At 46.3% G+C, this 20,121-nt stretch overlaps 1 protein-coding gene across 8 annotated transcripts; it reads right to left on the reverse strand.

Annotated features, from left to right (window-relative positions):
- Positions 1 to 94: 94 nt before the first annotated feature.
- LOC122368757 (5'-AMP-activated protein kinase catalytic subunit alpha-2-like) lies at positions 95 to 19,773 on the reverse strand. 8 transcript variants are annotated; one of them, XM_043342981.1, is made up of 15 exons: positions 19,531 to 19,773; positions 16,419 to 16,612; positions 15,926 to 16,067; positions 15,595 to 15,688; positions 15,194 to 15,338; positions 14,533 to 14,845; positions 13,939 to 14,068; positions 13,371 to 13,539; positions 12,508 to 12,564; positions 11,601 to 11,761; positions 9,989 to 10,154; positions 7,516 to 7,590; positions 3,612 to 3,695; positions 1,889 to 2,001; positions 95 to 1,566 (listed from the first exon to the last, which is right to left on the reverse strand). In XM_043342981.1, the coding sequence occupies exons 2-15, from the start codon at positions 16,534 to 16,536 to the stop codon at positions 1,468 to 1,470; spliced, it is 1,866 nt and encodes a 621-aa protein (XP_043198916.1). In that variant the 5' UTR covers positions 16,537 to 16,612; positions 19,531 to 19,773; the 3' UTR covers positions 95 to 1,467. The 8 variants fall into 8 exon arrangements, with proteins under 8 accessions (XP_043198916.1, XP_043198917.1, XP_043198918.1 ...); XM_043342982.1 differs by having other exon boundaries at positions 19,381 to 19,531; XM_043342983.1 differs by lacking the exon at positions 7,516 to 7,590 and having other exon boundaries at positions 19,531 to 19,662.
- Between the last annotated feature and the right edge of the window lie 348 nt (positions 19,774 to 20,121).

Genomic DNA, 20,121 nt, shown 5'->3' on the forward strand with positions numbered 1-20,121 from the left:
AGCAACGCATCGTCAGCATGTGTTGTGTTAACTGTAGCCAGTAATGCCACCGTCACCGACTCAGATATTCACCAGCTCACCTCACACACTGGTATCCAGAATACATTTCCCGTTTATTGATTCCGACAAACCATACATTTTCAGCACACAGCACGTATATATAACTCTGATAAAGCACAGGGGCGGCTCTTTCATTGGCCAGCCCCGCTCGCGATCTCTCTAGAAACGACAGCCAGTCGAAGGGAGACGAGCGCCAAAGATGGCGATCTCTAAAGAATAGCAGCTGCGTGGTGCCGCTTGTTGCCGAAATACTCATTGGGCCAAGAGGGGTTTTAGGTTTCAAGAATGGCACAGCACCAAAGGCGCCCCAGTCAGCATACGAGCTGGGACGTGGCTCGCGAGGCGAGCCTACACAATATTGAACCCACCACCGAATAAACTGACAGATACAGTACAGTGCCATACAGCTCCTCCAGGCTAAAACAGACTCCTCGCGCGTTGGAAAGCACAAAAGACCGGGCGTTTTAGCATCGCGAGATATAGACTCAACGCTTGCAGACTGAGGTTTTGAGTTCGTCTAGCTTGCGGATTATCTCGCAGTACGGGAACTAGTACTCCCGGTACGCGGTACAGTACTCCCTGGTACACCAGCGGTGGTACAGGTGGAGTACGCATGCGGTGCAGGCGGTACGGACACCCTAGCGCGGGGTACACGGAGGTCATTGCACCGGTACATTGGGTCACACGAAGGGCGAGCGGAGGCGTTTTCGGCACTCTTAGCATAGGGGAGACAAACAAAGGGACAGACATCTCGACAGTACCGATCTCCAGCGCGAATCCCACCACCAAAGCAGACAGGCGCCGGCGCCGATCCTGACCTTGACCTCGGCCAAAGCACGGGGTCAAGGGTCACAAGACGGACGCGACATCAGTCAGATGCATAAAACTGAGCGAGCGACTTAGCCTAGAGTACATGACAGCGACGCAGCGAAACAAAGTGAGGGCATGTGGAGCTCCACGGCGGTTAGGCATCGACTCAGAATGCCCTCTAGCAAATTACGTGATCTAGCCTCTTGTAACGTTACACAACGGGGGATAAAATAAGTAAGCGTACCCTAACCTAGCGTTATGTGCCTCTGCCGCGCGAGCGCTGGTTAAACGTTGTACATTTAGGTAAAGAACACACGTGGGGACAAAATAACATTCAGGACATGATTGCACGCGGCGCCGCTACGTGTTCGCGGAGGACAGACAAACGTGCGGCTTCTCATTCATCGATATCAATTATTCAGAAATCTACCGCTATGGCACAATTCAAACATCCCGCGTCGCGCATGCATCCGCACAGTGGCGCCGCCTATACTGCGCGGCATGGCGGCGTCATCTATAAAGCCGAACACCAACGCCATCTATACTGCGCGGTACAGTGACGACATCTATGCGGCGCTAGTCCAGCCTTCTGGCCGCCTAGCGTGCGAGCTGTGTGATGAGTGCCGAGCACATCTCGAAAAACTCCATGGTATAGTGGCGAGCCCCAGTGGCGGGCGCCGACAGCTCCGTCGAGCTCTATCGACGAGAAACAAACGTCAGGGGATGACATCAGCGTTACCAGGGCGACGGGCAAGCAACACAACAAACACCAACCATAAGCGGAACCCAAGAATGCAGACATAGAGTGTCTACAGTGAAACTTTCAAACAATGCATAGATAGTGTTACAAAGGCACCAGTGCAGTATGCAAAACTCCTACTTAGAATTCAAGATGAGATAACTTGAGGAAGCGAGGCCCCTTCCAAGGTCCATAGCCGAACACAATACATATCTCGGAAAGTACGCCCATCTCAACACTCCCGCCTCCCGTCCCATCCCCTTCCCACGTTCGTCCCACCTGGTGTGACAGGTCGCCGTTGCTGGACGCTGCCGGAGCGGCCGGGGCCGACTCGGGACGCGGATGGTCCTCCGAAGTAGTGGCGCCCGTGGAGGAGCTACCGCTGGTCATGCCTGAGAGCGACGGAGGTAAGGTTAGTGCCTAGACATCTTCATTGAAGTCTGTGGCTGTATAGAGAGGAGGTAAGGTGAGTGGTAAGGACCGCAAGTGGTCAGACGAGATTAGGTCAGTGCCTAGATATCTTCATCAGTCTATGCAGAAATGGAGCTGAGGTCAATGCATTGACTTCTGCGCATGGTGTACTGAAGAATTCGGTCGGTGTATTGGATGATGTGGGGTTTCCGGCCTCCAGGCGCACCAACTGATGGGTTACAGGAATAAACAAGAATAACAAGTTCAGAAATAAAAAACATGTTTTTCAAGGATGTAGATAATTGGTTGGAATGAGATAATGGCATATTACACAGGTCGTTTCAAGCAGAAAAGAAAACGCTAAAAGATACCGTGTGTAGATGGCATAGAACATCTTGTGGGAATTCCTCTCGGGCCGGACTTATACTAGGAAATACAAGGAAAGGAAATGTTACGCGCGTTGTTGTTATTAAATCAACACATGTTAGTATCCAGAACACAAATGCCAAAATAGTTTGAGCATAGTGAGAAGCCATTCTGCGCATGCTTTAAAATGAATGAGGAAACAAGGCACAGTGCTGGATGGAATAAAAAGTGTTTTCAAGGCAAAACCGCACAATATTCCACTTACCGTTAAGAACAATGGAAGATAATAGGATAGTTGGGTGAACTACATCGAAAAATAGGCGACAATACCACACGGATTTTGGAACGAGACACCAACATCTAAAGTAGTCGTACGCTCTTCAAATCATGAGTACTATTAAAGTGAAAGAAGCAGAGGAAAACGTGACCGAAAAAGGCACAACTATCATATGACGGCGAATGATAACAATGTATCAGATAGACCGCAATGCGTAGAGCAAGTGTGCAAATTTTAACAGCCATGTTGTTCACATTAAATAACACAAAAACGAACATCCAAACACGAAACGGGCATCTTCTACACGGGTATTCTTCTACATCACATCGGACATTGACGCTAATGTAATACGCTAGGGGAAACATGGTCCATTTGAAAGCCACTTTCCTAGCAGCTCAGCGCCTGAATAGCATCGGGTATCGACATAGCCTGAACATTTAGCAGATAACTTCCAGGACACAAGGCGTTTGCCACTGTTCCCTCCATGTATGACACATAGAGGGCTAAACATTCCCACGTTCCATGCAACGTGCTATTTGGATTCACCAATAAAAATTATCATCACATCAATTATTACATCCATAAGACAGCGGAGCTAAACAGCAACATTTAAGCATCCGTGCATACATGTAAAGGACGATAAAGATATAATAACGCTTCAACCCTCACACTCACCCTCCAAGATCTTATCTACTCTCCATGCCCTATTGTCGCAGCTCCTCTAAGAGTATACCTATCGGAAGTCTATTCACTGGAAGCGACAAGAGTCTCCCATTCCATACACCATTCCTACCCCCGCTCACTATAGCAACAGGTACTCCTCGCTGGTGATTCAGGAGTCTCCCCACCTCACATTTCTACTACAACTCTCTGAGAACACAGTGAGTTCTCACTGGAAGCCCAAGAATCTCTCCTTCTCATATCTACAATATCTACACGTCTACTCACTGGAAGCAGAGGATCCCGCGTCGGAGGCGGGCGCCGTCTTCAGGCAGGCGCCGGGCGGTGCGGCAGGCGCGGCAGCGGAGGCTGCTGCTCACAGAGAATGGACGGAGATATACGACACGGTGGTTAGATGGGGTTAGTCGGCGAGAGGGGAGACAAAAAGGCTACGAGACAGTAGTTAGTTTGATTAAACGGAGCTATACGGAGAGAAGAATTGACGGTAACGATCTGAAAGATGTTAAAGCGGCCTTGAATCTAGTGTGACGAGAACAAAAATGCTATGAAACATTCTATTAAACACCAGTCACTTTCGAGAATCGCGACACACATCTCTTGCAATTCACATAAGCAAAAATTATTAGAGCTGCACCATCGAACTAGTACAGAACACAGCTATCATATACATAAGAAGAGAGGCGTGCATCTGCCAGCTCGAAACTATTTACATTGCAATACAATTAACAATCTTGCGTACGCACAAAGCAAGATGAGCACTATTCCATTTATCGTAAAATACAGCCATGGAACACTAGACGGTATGTAGTGCAATGTTCTAGCGTACAATAAATACGACTGCTGACTCCAAAGTGGACATGAAACACCTCAATGCATTTGGAGAAGCCACCAGAGGTACAAACAGCGGGAATAACCCACATAGAAAGAATCAGATGAAAGATACCCTGTGTAAAGCATGGAGTGTATCTATGACTGCCGTACAGTCTGCCGTACAAATGTCTGAGAAAACACCCTTGTGCGATGTGCATTCGGTATAATGATGTAAAGATTTAATCTACATGTGTAGGTAAAACATCGAAAATACTCGGATACAGTAATACTGTTTATACAGCACAGGCAGCGTTGCAGTAACAACATTATCACTGTTAATGCGACATGCGGAAATAGTGTGCATACACCAGACACCAATGCAAGGCAAATAACAAGCACGCAAAAGACAGACCTATTGACAACCATGTAAGCCACCAAGCCCACGTGTACTATGTGAGAGCACTTCACGAGCTTTGGGTAACAATATTTTCAAAAGGTACAGCAGGCGCCAAATTACAGCACATGCGTACGTCAAGAGGCACCGCGGTTACGTTTTGGAGCATTCTCACTAACATTGGGAAGAATATGCACACTGTAACTGTGTAAGATATGCTAGATTTCGCCTGAATACAGGCGAAATCTAGCATATCGTACATCAAACGCGACTGAATTTAGGCAAATCACTTATAGGCCAGCATTAAAGGAAAAGGGCCACCTTCGTGAAATATGAAGATATCGTTGCTTTTCATTTTGACATTATTATTTTTCATTTTCTTTTTAAAACTGGTGCCAGAAGTGCACAATTCGCTAAAAAGTATTTAAAACTGTTTAACATATTGGTACTATGTTGATACTCTCTACGGCACCTACTGTATGATGGCATAGCGATGACGTCACACTCAAGCCAATCAGCGTTCAGAAGACAGACTCGTCGGATTGTGTCAGATAAGCTGATTGGTTAAAGCTGAGCTGGTTGGAGCTGATTGGTAAAAAACCAAAGCCTCGCCGTGGGTGGCTGTATTGTCGGATAAGAACGCATTCCTGGGATAAGGACGCATTCCTGGCGTATTTTCTTTTAAAATTGCCGATAACTACGAATGGAGGCCGAAATCGGCCGTAAGGAGGTAGACAGATGGGTTTTCGGACACGGGCTACAAGATGGCTATCTCAGTTTCAATCCCCATGTTAAAGGTGGCCCTTTTCCTTTAAAGGTTGCCACCTTACTGGATATATACATGCCAGCGCGCACATACACTAAACCAAATACTAGCCCCGTTCACTGCAGCGCAACAATGGATATTTCACAAGCCAGTAAGGGACAACAACAAAGCAGGAAGCAAGCCCATCTATTTGCAAAACCACGCAGCAAGCACACCGTTCATCGCTGAAGCTATCCAAGCCGCCGCCTACTCAAACGGCTTTGCATGAAGCAACTAAACCCCATGTAAAGCGCCCCTAACCGTCTGTAGCGAGCAAAACATTTAATTGGGTAAATTCTGATGAGCTAATGTGAAAGGCAGACGATAAAAGGAAACACGGATCAGATCAAGAGTCATCAAGATGAGGGTCGAGACAGAACCACATCCAATTTGACAAATCAGCAAGGGATTGGACAAACGATACAGTTAGAGAAAAACATTGTTTTGCATGCACTGACGATGCACAACAAAGTTAGTGTCCCATGTCAACACATACACGGCACAAACTGTGTCACTGAAAAAGGTTGAAGACGGTCACAAATACAGGGAGCACGTCAAGGTGCAAAGTCGGGGAGTGAGATAAAACGAGAATGCAGAACAAGCGTGAGTTAGAAGGTAAGTATGTTGGCCGCTAGGGGTTAGAAGATAAACCGATGGAGAGCGTGAGAGATAGAGACGAAAACCAAAAACCAAGACGGCAGAGAAGCCGAGTAAGGTTTCCAAAAAGTCCAATCAATGCAGAGAGGACCATAAGAGGCTTAGAGAAATAAGTGTCGCCAATACATCCATGGTATATGGCGACAATCCCAAAGCAGCAGATTAAGTTAGCAGACAAATGAAAGAAAATACTTCAACAAAAAGAGAAAGCTGGAAGAGAGACATGGCGGGAGATAAACCGACGAGAATGCAAACAACCCCAGAAAATATCAGCAAGAAGATGAAGAGATGAGTAGAAAAGCTCCACCAGCCCGGCAAGGAAACCAAAGGCGCTGTGCTTGTGCTGGGGTATCAAACAGTGCCTATTCGAGTGAAATATTCACAAGGTGTGAGTGAAAAGGTCACTAGCAGGGAACCGGCAGATTACAGGCGGATTCCAAACATCTCAAAAATGTTGCAAGAAGGAGGGTTAGAAGACAAAACGAGCGACAAAAACGCCCAAGAAACGACCGAAGACTGACCCATCCAGCCAGGAGCAAGCCATGTTACAGCAGAAGAAGGAAGAGAAAAACCATTCTTGCCAACGCACACAATCGAACGGGGTGAACCATACGACAACGAGGTAGATGGATGGCATAAATAAACAGAGAAAGAAGAGAGAGAGAGAGAGAGAGAGAGAGAGAGAGAGAGAGAGAGAGAGGGAGAGGGAGAGGGAGAGGGAGAGGGAGAGGGAGAGGGAGAGGGAGAGGGAGAGGGAGAGGGAGAGCTAGGGAGAGGGAGAGGGAGAGAGAGTGACATACAGCGAGAGAAGAGATAAAAACCAAGACAGGGACAGTAATGGCAAGTGAGAGTGTCACCCAGAGCGAGAGCAGGTAAAAGCGAGAAGAGATGAGACGGACGACAAAATATTGCAGAAGAAAAAACAGAAAGGCAAAGGCAGAGACCGAAGGAGAGCGAAAGAGCGAGAGAGAGAGGGGGAGAGAGAGACAGGAGAGAGAGAGAGAGAGAGAGAGAGAGAGAGAGAGAGAGAGAGAGAGAGAGAGAGAGAGAGAGAGAGAGAGAGAGAGAGAGAGAGAGAGAGAGAGAGAGAGAGAGAGAGAGATATATATATATATATACAGCGAGAGGAGAGATAACGACCAAGACAGGGACAGTAATGGCAAGTGAGAGTGTCACCCAGAGCGAGAGCAGGTAAAAGCGAGAAGAGATGTGATGGTCGACAAAATATTGCAGAGGAAAAAACAGGGAGGCAAAGGCAGAGACCGAGGGAGAGCGAAAGAGCGAGGAGAGAGAGAGAGAGAGAGAGGAGAGAGAGAGAGAGAGAGAGAGAGAGAGAGAGAGAGAGAGAGAGAGAGAGAGAGAGAGAGAGAGAGAGAGAGAGAGAGAGAGAGAGAGAGAGAGAGAGAGAGAGGAGGGCAGAGTCCGAGCGCGATTCCCTGTGGACAGACGGACGGACGGACGGACGGACGGACGGACGGACGGGGTTGGTGCCGGCAGCCACTTACTCTCCGCGGCGGGTTGTTCGGTCTCCTCCTGACCCCCGACCGGTGGCCAGATCTCAACAGACGGAATAGCCGCCACTGCGGCCGTCACACGGGTCAACACGGGTCACCAGGGGTCACCAGAGGTCACCGGAGAGCGCCAGAGGGCACCAGAGACCGACAGAGACCCACAGAGGTAGACAGAGACAAACAAAGGTCAAGAGATCGCCAAAGGTCACCAGAGACCCAAAACTAGGAGCCAGTGCAGTTTGATAGGAACAATACCCCACAGTCGAGTCCTCATGCCAACGGATAGGATACTGAACGGAGGACGAAACTCTGGGTCGCACGGGAGCGAGCATTAGGTTCACTTCTTAGCAGTAATGTTTTGGCCGTTTTTTTAGGACATCCGATATTGAAATGTCCTGATAATTAATATCGCTAAATCAGATAGAGCTATTATGGACCAGCCATATGAGAATAAATTAGCTTTCTGAGCATTTATAATAAAGACAGAAGACTAGCAAGTTTCCTGGAATGTGGCTTCTAAAGAACCATCCACCGCATAACAGCAAAATTGCTTATCTTTTTTCGGAAAGTGACTATGAGACTGGTATGATGTCTACATCCCCATCCCGATCACAGAGAATCATAAAGGCAGTGCGCCTCCACGGGCAACCAGGAGGAGCCATTTGGTTAGGAAAACGTGCCATAAAAACAAGCTAACCGTCAAAACATCCCCCATAACTGAAAATCCAAGCCGATGTTAGCCACAGAAACGCATGAGTCACAGAAGGAAGATTGAGTTAGGTAGTCAAATAAAAACACACAACACCAAACACGTGGGAACGGGTGGATGAGAGGATAACAAAGAGGGATCAGACAGGGTCCGTCTGATGAAACACTAGTAGGAAAATGGGCGGCGTTGCAGCAGACTACGCCGTAGAAAAAAAAATCCAGTTGATGATTTAGACTATTATCGACAGTGCTCAACATAAAGCGGCCGACTAAAAACTAGGGCGGTGGAATATTATATGCTAGAATAAAAATAATCGACTACGAAAAGATATTCAAACTCGAGGTCAGATCCGGGTGAGGTAAATTGTGAGTGCGACTGTGGCATGTAAAGAACAGTGTACTGTACCGCTATTAGATTTTCTGGGTGGTGTGTGAACTCCTACCACTTCAAATAAAAACCAATTGTTGTTTTGTTTGGGTTGTCACAAAAAAAATATTAAGAAGACTAAGGTGTTGCTAAAGACTCCATACTACTCCTGCGTGGCCGTACAAAGAAAATTTGTCCCATAAAAGACGTAATTGCCCAACCCCATCACGTCATCTATACAGTACACACTGGCAGTGACCAAATCAAAGACATAACTTCTTTCAATACTAATTACTTCACTTTAAACATATGAATAGTACAGCGTTTTCATGTCAAGTTATCTATAACCACTCCGTCTGCCTAAGCCTTTGACGATGCGAGCACTACCACTACCACTACCACTACTACGAGACACTATCAGCTACATGACTACAGTCTACTAGCTGCAATAGCCGTTGCACCACTGCCGATTCTATGTGGAGAATACAGCACCCTCTTTGTGCCAGCTAGTCTGTCGTACGTGGCACCCCTGATCCAGCCATTCTGGCTACTGCTAGCTAGCCACAATGATCAGTCAGCGGCGACAATAAAAAACGGCTGATCGGGTCACCACCCCGACAGCGGTGCCGGCACCATCGCAGCACCAACATTGAGACAAGCACCAAACGACCACCATAGTCGGCACTGATCCCATCCACATTTGAAACCCCTAAATACGCCTAGCCCTGTTCCACATCGAGGTGACCGTTTAAATGGATGTGATTGTGGCCTTGTATGAAACTTTTGATTGCAATAATTCTGCTCTACCAATTTTATTTGTAACGATTCCTTCAGGTGATATCGGATAAATCACTTGACACTTTATTTACGCCCAGTGTTTTGAGAAGCTCGGAAGCCGAAGTTGACGAGACACGATGTAAGTTCCTTGCAAAAAAAAAAAAAATCGAGGTGATAACCTTTTCTTACGGAAATAGCAATAAACGCAGCCTATGAGGTAATTCTCATGTACTTCAAACTTTCCAGTCAACATTTACCCGTCCCACCCTATAAAAAATCGACGACAACAATCCCTAGTCTCCTAAAGAGAGCAGCTCGTGACACTGAGCTTGACCTAACACTCACCTGCCATATCTAGATTTCCCACATTTTTGCTTCACTTTCTGCCATATCATTCAAACCACCCCAGTTCCGCGGCTCCCACACACAAGAATGCACGTCATCTATCATAAAGCTACCAGCTACCTTCCACCACAAGATACAGCCCCGCTATCTCCTCTCCATCTACAACACACACGACTCTCACATAAATACTAGCTGCCTTTCACCAGAAAATACCACCTCACTTCTTCCTCTTTACCTACATATAACACCCCAGTCCCCGCGAAACCTTACCTGCATTAGCGGCCTGCGCCTGATCGTCACTGAGGATCGACTTGAAGTCGAGCAGGTAGCTTCGGGAGTCCACCTGGTACAGCTGCAGGGCCATCTTCACGTACCGGCCCGTCACCGGGTTCAGGTGCTTCACGCGCACAGAGAAGTTGTTGATGGTCTTCCAGGTCTGACGGATGGGGAGGGAAGGAGGTGAGAAAACCATTATAGGAAGACGTTTGAATCGAGCTGGTAAGTCCACCATATACCATGTAAAAGGCGTGGACACCGTTCTTCTGTCTCAAACGTTCTTCCGCACTACGTATTTAGAGCCGTCATCTAGCTGCCGTTTTGGATGGGTCATAGTAGTAACGAAGATGTGACTGCAGTCAGCAGTCTGCGACATAAAAATATATCCTGGTTGGGCGACGAAGGAAAAGGGTGTGCATGACCGATAAGCAGAATCGCTAGCCGACGTCCGGGGTGTCTATTAATGATGACAAGGCGAATTAAGTGCAAAGCAACTATTTGCAAGGTAGACAAAAAGTGCCTCAATAAGCCACCGCCTATTATTTTGCAGGATTTTCCCCAAAACTATGATAGATGACTCATTATCGGCCCAAAATTTAATGATCACTCCCCAATTTCATTTGTGTACTTTTCTGCTTTCTCACTGCAGACACAGGAAGAAATAATTTGCTCTCAACTTCAGTGGGCAATTTCAGTCGGCACGGGCGTAGTACGCTTAAAAGCTAAGCCCCGGCGTGTCCTGCTATTTTTACATCCATTCCCCAGGCCTGGAAGGCCACCACTAACAATACCCGTCCATCCAGTCTAACAGTTAGCCTGACGGGAAAAAAATCACACACGATGAAACGACACGAAACCTACGAAACCGCGAGCATGTCTACATATTCCATTCCCTTTATAATCGACAGCGCTTCCCACTCGTCCATTTTGCGCGGCTGCTCGGTAAGGAGAGAGGGGAAAGAGCAAAGAGAGGCACGCAGACAACACTTTGGTATCTACGATCTACGCTCCCCGCGCCCGCTGCGGTGACGAACAAAGAAGAGGCCCAGTCGCTGACTCAGACTGCCATGCCGGCGCATACTGCATAAATGCATAACGGTAGTCTGCTTGGAACGGAGAGAAAGTTTCCTGCTGCCGCTGAATGTACCGTAGAAACGTTACAAAAGTTCGGCTTCGTGGTCCTTCCAACTATGATCAGATTGTGTGTAACTATCGATTTCCTCCATTCAATACAAGTATCGGCATACTTTGCAGCAGCAAAATGACCAATGTCTAGTAGACGCTCTAGTCTAAAGCCCAATTAACAAGCTCCAGTTAATTGCGCTTTGCGGACAAGCTCCAGGCCCCGCCACGGCACTTAACACCTCGCACCACCAGCACCCAAGTATTTTGCGATCAAATTGGGGATCTCTCGACCATAATTGGCGAGTATCTACCATCCAGTAAAACACCGTTGGAGCGAGAAACGAGTTCGCTCGCTCGCTCGCTAACAACACACGACTTCTCTATATACACTCTCTAGACACAGACTCTATAGACAAAGACTATCTATACTCAGACTTCTTCTTCTCTGTGCTAACACTCATCCCAAAACTCGGATACTCACATAGTTGAGGGATTGCATGGCCCGATAGACCTCGTGCATGATGTCCAGGGGGCGACTCTGGGAGCGGATGCCCAGGTGCCATTTGGCGCGCTTCATTGGCGCGCTGACCGAGCGGCGGCCCTCCTCCCCAGAGGTTGCCGCCGGCGGCTCGGCGCGTAGAGCTGCCAGAGGGGGGGGACGTGAGGTCAGGTCATGGGCCATGGTGGAAACGCGGTCATCATTTCTGAAGTCACAGTATGCCAGACTGGAGATGGCTGACCAGTCTTCTCTCATGCAATAGGTACGATCAGGGGTCAAGGGTGACCTGTCAGGGGTTAAAAGTCAGAGGTTAGCAGTAAATAATCAGGTGAGGCTACACTTATGGGAGGTTCATGGGTTTCAGGGATTACGGGTGGAAGGTTACAGGGTAAAGATTAGAGGATCAGAAGTCGCGGACCATCAGAGATAACAGGTCAATATGTGACCAGCAGAAGTTGCGGGTCACCAGAGGTCGCAATCCAGATGGAATGGCGATAAGGACGAGGAATCACTCAGGGAATGATAACCGAGAGATGGAGGCCAGATGCATGAGCGGAGCAAAGAACATAAAGACATCACGACCACGTCACCTTCGAGCATGAATCAGAAAGTCCTGAGACCACCGGTACCAGCAGCTCGTTGCCACCTATAAAGCTCTTAAGCAAGAATCTGCATTGCAAATTCCGAGGAACGTCACGGGTCGAGACAAAATATGGCAGACATTTCCACTTCCTAATTCATGCACAAGATATTCACTGGTGAGTTCATTGACAATGACGGGTCTTAGCACCAGCCCCAAACACGTTTCAGTTGAAATGCGCATACATTATACCCAATCAGCCATCGGTCAGGTGCCGTGTACGGTAGAGGTGTCTCTCGTTGTACTTACGCGGTATTCTCTCGGGATGAGGGCGTCCGGCCGGTTCGCCCGTCGGGATCGGGTTCCCTGGGGGACAGACACGGGGTAAAACAGGGAGGCGTCTTACATACAGGGACAGACCCGGGTCAGACACACAGACGGGTAGGGTTCCCTGGGGGGACAGACACGGGGTAAAACAGGGGGACGTCTTACATACCGGGACATGGGACAGACATAGATCATACACGCAGACGGATAGGGTTCCCTAGGGGACACAAACATCACCAAGTCAGACTACCGTACGAGAAAATACATACAATCAGTGTGAACTTCGCCTAGAGCCCCGAGTTAGACAAATAAGAGAAAACGCCAAGACAGACACAACCGCATATTGAACTAGACACAAACCACAAAATATATATGAGAAACAGCTGCCAGTATAGACAGATTAAACCAGACAGATTCCGATCAGACACGTTCCTGACAAAATAAGACCACACACATAAACAAAAACGAAAGTTTCGCCAAGGAAAAAAGCCCCGCCAAGTCACACAGGGTCAGGGACATTATCAGTCGGCGATGGCTGGGAACGGAAAATGAAGCTTCGCCGTGCCACTCGTAAACAATACCGTGAAACGGACCAGCGAGCGAAGTCGAAGTCATTATTGACGGTCACGACTCTACACACGCCGTTATGCATTCAATAATATAATTGATTTCGTTGCAGAAACGTCGCAAATCAATCAAGGGACATCGCCTCGGCCTCTCCCTCTCCGTGCAATTCTCTCTCCCTTCCTTTCCTCCTTCTCCCTTTCTCTTTCCAGTCACCACCACCATCTCCGTCTTCGTCTTCGTCTCCGTCTCCGTCTCTCCCCTCCACCTCTCTAACTTACCGAGTGGACCGACTTTCATGGGCGCCGTTGGCGGCGGAGAGTTGGGCCCGTAGAACTCCCGGACCTCGAACTTCTCCGCCTCGACACTGAGCCGTTTGTTGTCGATCAGTAGGTGGTAGGCTATCGAGAGCTGATCCTGCGGGTCCTCTGACAACAGGGCAGCGTGTACCTGAAGAGAGGGAAGAAGTTACAAATTCTAAGTGGCACTCAAATGTATTAGCCCCTCTGAATCAAAAGTGCTCCAACTTTGAAATTAAATATCTCCGAACTAAAGCCTTTCTCGATGTTGTGAGTGCCCAAACCGGTAAGTGCGAGCCAGGGACCCAAATTTGGCTACGACAACTCAAAACTAAATGTTAAGGTGGGATGGTCACTTTAACCACAATCATCATTGGGAAGGGTCCGACTAAAAGACTAGGGAATGTCTTCACCGGAGAAGCCGGGCGAAGCCCAGCGGGGGCCGGTACACCGCATGAAAGGGCGAATAAAATCGTGAAACTTAAGCATCTAATACCAAAACAACATAAAAATCAGCCGCCATTACAGACAGTAGTCTCTGTTCTCCTACCTCGTCCGCCGAGACGTTGAACTTGACGCAGATGTCTGCGACCACGTCCTGGTCGATGATGGACGAGTCCTGCTCAGAAGGCTCCGGGAACAGGTAGGCCGCCAGGTCCTGCTGGAACCACTCGTGGTTCCTGAGAGCGAGAGAAGACACGGGGATGGTTATGACAGAACCATTCGTGGTTTCTGAGCGGTAGAGAAAAGACGGGGAGGTAAGCGTGAAGCAAGAATGTTGTTTACGGGGAGGTACAGAATGGAAAACACGTTTTCAAGTTGAAACCATAAGCACGTTTCATTTCTTAGAGGGAGACAAGAAAAGTTTGAAGAAAAAACCACACATAAGCGGGAAGCATGGAGGCAATAAAACATGGGTTTCTGGGCTTCAATACGATGAGCTTCACGATGAAATCACCATGATTTCTGAACGGGAGTTATGGAAAGGTATATGACAATGATATTACTGTATGCCCAAAATATTCAAACAAATAGACAGATAGGTGTGGTTAAAACTTAAAGTGACAACAGTAAAAAAAAACACACAAGTTTGCAACAATCCAAATCTTTCTTAAACCGTTCCTCCTCTCCCTCAACCACTCACTTGACATCCTCGATGGTCGCTCTGGTCATTGGCTGGACCTGGAGCATGTGGCACAGCAGCGACACCACCTGTTTGTTCAGATAGTCCGGGATCGGGAACACGCCGCGCTTGATCTTGGTGAAGAGCGTCGGCACGTGATCGTCGTCAAAGGGCAGCGTGCCGCAGAGGAGGGCGTAGAGGATCACTCCGCACGACCAGACATCCACCTCGGGGCCGGCGTACATGCTGCCGGAGATGACCTCGGGGGCGGCGTAGTTGGGAGAGCCGCACGAGGTCGACAGGAAGTCGCCGTCCTTCATCATGTTGGATAGACCTGGCGGAGCGAAGGAGTGGGGAGATATTAGTCGCGGAGGCTAGAACAGCCGGTGGTGGTAATGAGTTTGATTTTAGGTGAGCTTGAATACGTATCGTCTTCCTTGCAAAGATAGAATTAATCGATGAATGGTGGTCATGATGATGATTTTGGTTTGGGCGGGCTTGAATAGAAGTTGTTCTTCTCTTAACAATTTTTAGAACAATTAGGCAAGTCATTAACCTCACAGCCAATCATCGTATATTATATGATCAATATAATGAATATGCTATTGATCGAACATTGTCTCACATTTCCATCTATCCCTCCACCACATCTCCCCTTTGTCTCCCCTCCCCGCCCCCTCACCGAAGTCGGCGATTTTGACGTTGAGATGCGAGTCGAGCAGGAGGTTCTCCGGCTTCAGGTCTCGATGGACCACCATGTGTCTGTGGCAGTAATCCACGCCGGAGATAATCTGCTGAAAGAACCGGCGCGCCTCCTGCTCCTTCAGCTGAGGAGCCAGACAAAAAATGGCACGTGATTAAATAAATGGATGAACGAGTGAATGAATGAATGAAATGACTGTTGGATGATAAGATGAAATAAACGAAGTTTTAAGCGCCAGAACTGCCTAACAGGAGTAAACAAATGCATCCATTACAAAATGTCAAATGAACATTGAACATTTAACTTAAAAAAAAATACAATGGTTGTATTTAAAAAAAAACGTTTGCACGTCTGACAACCGTGTATGTTTGTGCCCTTACCTTTCCATGTTTGATGATGTACTCGAACAGCTCACCACCGGACACAAACTCCATGACCATAAATATATCCGTCGGGGTACTAATCACCTGGTACCTGAACAAACAAACAAACAAACGATCGGTTATCTGGCGGACAGACAGGCATGTAATCGGTTACTGAATGAACAGACACGCATATGTTCGATTAACGGATGGATGAATTATCAGAGAGATCTTTGATTATCAGGCAGGAAAGACACATACATGGTGCATATCCAGGGGACACACACGTAAAATCCGAGCTGAAACAGCAAACACAACAACACTGTTGGCAAGTACGAGGATTACTCACAACTTGATGATGTGCGGATGGCGGAAGAGCTTAAGATTCTGTATTTCCCTTTTAATTTTGCCGGCTACATCCAGATTCTTAATCTTCTCCCGGTTGAGGATTTTCACCGCCACCCTGTTCTGCGTCTTCTGGTGGATTCCGACTGCCAAAGGGACGCCATCGGGCGGTAAGGGGCGAGTAACGTTGGCAACAATGACGAACGAGTTCTGGGCCGTCATTCACATTTATACATTAGGTCAGAAAACTTAACGAAATGACAGGAATTTCCTGGAAATTCACAAAGCAATGACAGCTATCACAGTGCTCCACCCCACTTATCAATCTGACCTCGCTAAAATACGAATAATCTTAACTAATATCACCCACTCTATGCTTTCCTAATCATCGAAATTTCACCTAATTAAAATATTTCCCCACCCCAACTACCATATTTGTTCCCCCATCCACCGAAGCATTCACGTCCCATCCGCCTTTCCAGGCTACCAGTACTCACACTTGACCTTTCCGAAGGTGCCTTTGCCGATGGTGTCTCCGAGGATGTAGTTTCCGATTTTCACCTGGGCCCCACCGCCGGGGGTAACACTGCCCCCGATGTCTGGCGCCTCAGCCATGTCGGCACGGCTCGCGGAACAGTGCTGCGCTGAGCTTCACCGGGCGACGACTCAAAGGCAGGTGTAAGGAGTGCACCTGCAAGACGACGACACAGCTAGAAGCTCAGTGATGTTATGATTTATTGCGTTAAGTGAAGATGCGTGCAATACGATGGGGTGCTTTTCTCCTAAAAACTTAGCTGCAGTGCTGTGAAAAAGTCTGCATTTTGTACATCAATGAGAGAAGGCCCCATAACTCAACTTTGGGATTGTGGTCGATGATTCGCGACCTCCAAATTTAGGTCAATTGCCCAAAAATTGAGAAGATTTTCACAGGTAACTTTCCATCAAAGGCTGAATACCGTAAAACGGGGTGTTAAGGGACAGTTTTGAGGTGTTTTGTTATATAACTCAAGAAGGGTTGGAGACAGAAGCATCAAATTGTCAGCATTTTATGTGGAATTTGGTGCTTTACATGCCTGCCACATTAAAGTTTTTGAGATTTATACCTGCATATTATTTTTTATTACTTTTCATCACTGTCCCTTAGCACCCCAATGTGGGGTGTTAAGGGACACCTATATTATTCCAAGAAATGGTCATCAAATGCCCACAATTAGGGTGTGGAAGGGCACACAATTTATTTATTGAAATGTTTTGCATATTCTGTCACAAAACAAGTCAGGTTCATTCACCAGTAATGACCTTTTTAGCCAATTACGTGTAATGAAGTTAACGCTTGTGGAAAATGTGCTAATTATAAGGTAAACAGAACCAAAAAGTAATTTTCTGTCATCAATAAAAACCCATGTTGAAGCTAGTCACTTGTCATTATGTTGCCCTCTTTGTTTTAGCCTTTTTATGATGACATCACATTTACCTACATCAGTCTCCATTGACCCATCATTGTAAAAGAGAGTGTGAGATGTTTTGTTACATAACTTAAGATATGTTAGAGATAAAAGCATGAACTTGCCAGCATTTTATGTGGAATTTGGTGTTTTCCATGCCTACTGAAAGAAAACTTAATGAAATTATATTTATATATTATTTTTTATTATTTCTTCTCTGTCCCTATCCACCTCAAAATATGCATGCATCCAGAAAAGAGGAAGAGGATGATGAATGAATGGGTGGATTTGCACAAGTTTTTCAGGAAACATGTGTAATACATGTGACAATACATCTATGCATTCATTTTCCCTGTACACCCACTAGTTTATGTGGTACACACAGAGTTTTGGAGATGTTTCAATTTTGTGAATATGTAGCATGATTTTCAAATCCATTTTTGAACCAAATCACTTGCATGAAAAACCATACCATTTTGTCCTATGGTTAAGAGCAAAACAGTGTCAACTACCACACTGAAGTTTTTATTGAACCTTCTCAAATAAGGAAGTTAATATGACTCAAAGTTTTTCCCATGCAACTGTCCCTTAACACCCCACTGTCCCTTAACACCCCATTTTACGGTAACAACAATATTTATACCAAAGCATTTGCTATTCAAAGACATATCACCCACCACACTACAGAGCAGCCTTGTGTGACACTGACACTTGACTGACACAGCCTTTCAAGGCTTGCTCAGACTCCATTTACTGTTAGTAGTAAATACCTATCTCACATGCAATGTAGGCTGTATATGCAATGTAGGGGAGTAGGATAATAATGAAACAAAAAGCTATTTTTAAATTCCTTTCACAAAGTCTACCCAGGAGGCGCCCTTGGGAGGCACCAAGTAACTTTGGTCTGAGAAGAGTCAAACTACATTTCTCCATCTTCGTGTAATTAGAAATCACTTTGCTCCCGACCTTGTATGCAAATGAACAATTTCATTGAGTGACTTAAGAGTGATATCTGGCAATTGCCAATCACCAAGTATGGGAGGTAATACAAGAAAATTTGGAACATTAAAAACTTTTTTTTTCTAAAATAATACTTATGGTGCACCAGTCTCATCAGCTGGTGACAAGGAGCACAGCCTTGAACCCTGAACCTCCCTTGGCTCCATCCACAGTTTGTTTGAAAAGTTGGAATGTTTGTAAAAAAAAGATTGATGATTGGCAAGACAGTAGTAAATCCTGTGGCAGGAAGTACAGCTTAAGTTCTTTTTAATTAGCTTCCCTCCCAATGGACTAGCTTGTTGTTGTGGCAATAAACATGAGGTCTCCCAGTTCCTTATTTTCTAAGCAATTCACTCAGCTTAAAAGAGAATAGAAAAGGTATGATGGGAAACAGCTATCCTGCCCAACTAGGCACCTGGGCACTGCCTAGGTGGATTGAAATTAGCTCAGATTCTCTTCCATCAGAGAATAAATAAAAACTTAACTTTACCAATTTAACTAGAAATTTTACCATGGCACAGTAGGTTTGCATTGGACTTAGAAATTTGTGCCACAGTACTTGTGCTGCTAGTAAGCTTCAACAACTAGTTCACGCTACCTGGCTAGGGCCTAAGGCGCACAGACTCATAGTACTAATATAAACTTTGGAACTCAAGATTTTACACAGTCTGAGTTGAAAAAAAATGACTAAGGCTAAGGCCAAGTTCATCATATTTGACTCAGAAGATAATGTTCACAGGACCACGAGGTTCTTGGAATTAGCTTCCTTGCTGGACGCAGATTGAGCTGCAATGCAACCATAACTTTTGTAATAAAAATTGTGATTTTTTTCATGAAACAACCAATACATGTCATGAAATATGGACAGTGGACACTAGAAAAGGCAGGAACTTCCAAAACCAATGACAACTCGTAATCAACTGATATATTGAAACATCACAGGAGCGTGAATATCCCATGCATAAATGTCATGTAAATTATATATTATAATAGAGAAAACAATTGTTATACATACCAAGACCATGTTTATTATGGACGTCAGGTAATTTTGGCAAAAAAAAAAAACGTTTTATCTCATCTTAGACAAAAGCGAAGCAAAACACAATGAATCAGAACATCACAAAAATAGAAGACGTCTGTGGATGAAAAACTATAAAATACTCACCAGAGAAGACGTGGAAAGGTTTCAGCTTATCCCTCCTCAACCCCTGGCGATTCCAGGACAAATCTTCGTATGGCATTTCTTCGTCGCGCAATTCTTCGTCCGCATTTCTTCGTCCGCAAATCTTCGTCGGCGCATTTATTCGTGTCGCATAACTTCGTCTCGCATTTCTTCGTAAGCGCAAATATTCGTAGCGCATTTTTTCGTATCCGCATTTCTTCGTACGCGCATTTCTTCGTCAAGCATTTTTTCGTCCACGCATTTCTTCGTCTACGCAAATCTTCGTCCGCATTTCTTCGTCCACGCAAATCTTCGTCTGCGCATATCTTCGTCCGCAAATCTTCGTCCCCGCAAATCTTCGTCCGCAAATCTTCGTCCGCATTTTTTCGTCCACGCATTTCTTCGTCTACGCAAATCTTCGTCCGCATTTCTTCGTCCACGCAAATCTTCGTCCCGGCAAATCTTCGTCCGCAAATCTTCGTCCGCAAAACTTCGTCCGCAAATCTTCGTCCGCAAATCTTCGTCCGCATTTTTCGTCCACGCATTTCTTCGTCCACGCAAATCTTCTTCCGCAAATCTTTGTCTGCGCATATT

The sequence above is a fragment of the Amphibalanus amphitrite genome, unplaced genomic scaffold, assembly GCF_019059575.1.
Source record: "Amphibalanus amphitrite isolate SeventyFive unplaced genomic scaffold, NRLGWU_Aamphi_draft 000973F_arrow, whole genome shotgun sequence".
In the NCBI taxonomy this organism is placed as follows: Eukaryota; Metazoa; Arthropoda; class Thecostraca; order Balanomorpha; family Balanidae; genus Amphibalanus; species Amphibalanus amphitrite.

Bases quoted from the DNA above. Each gene is read 5' to 3' on its own strand.
- LOC122368757 (XM_043342981.1), bottom strand. From the start codon at position 16,536: ATGGCTGAGGCGCCAGACATCGGGGGCAGTGTTACCCCCGGCGGTGGG. The intron at 15,689-15,925 runs GTGAGTAATCCT...TTGTTTGTTCAG, and splicing joins CATCCGCACATCATCAAGTT to GTACCAGGTGATTAGTACCC. The intron at 12,565-13,370 runs GTAAGTTAGAGA...TCTGTCCCCCAG, and splicing joins CATGAAAGTCGGTCCACTCG to GGAACCCGATCCCGACGGGC.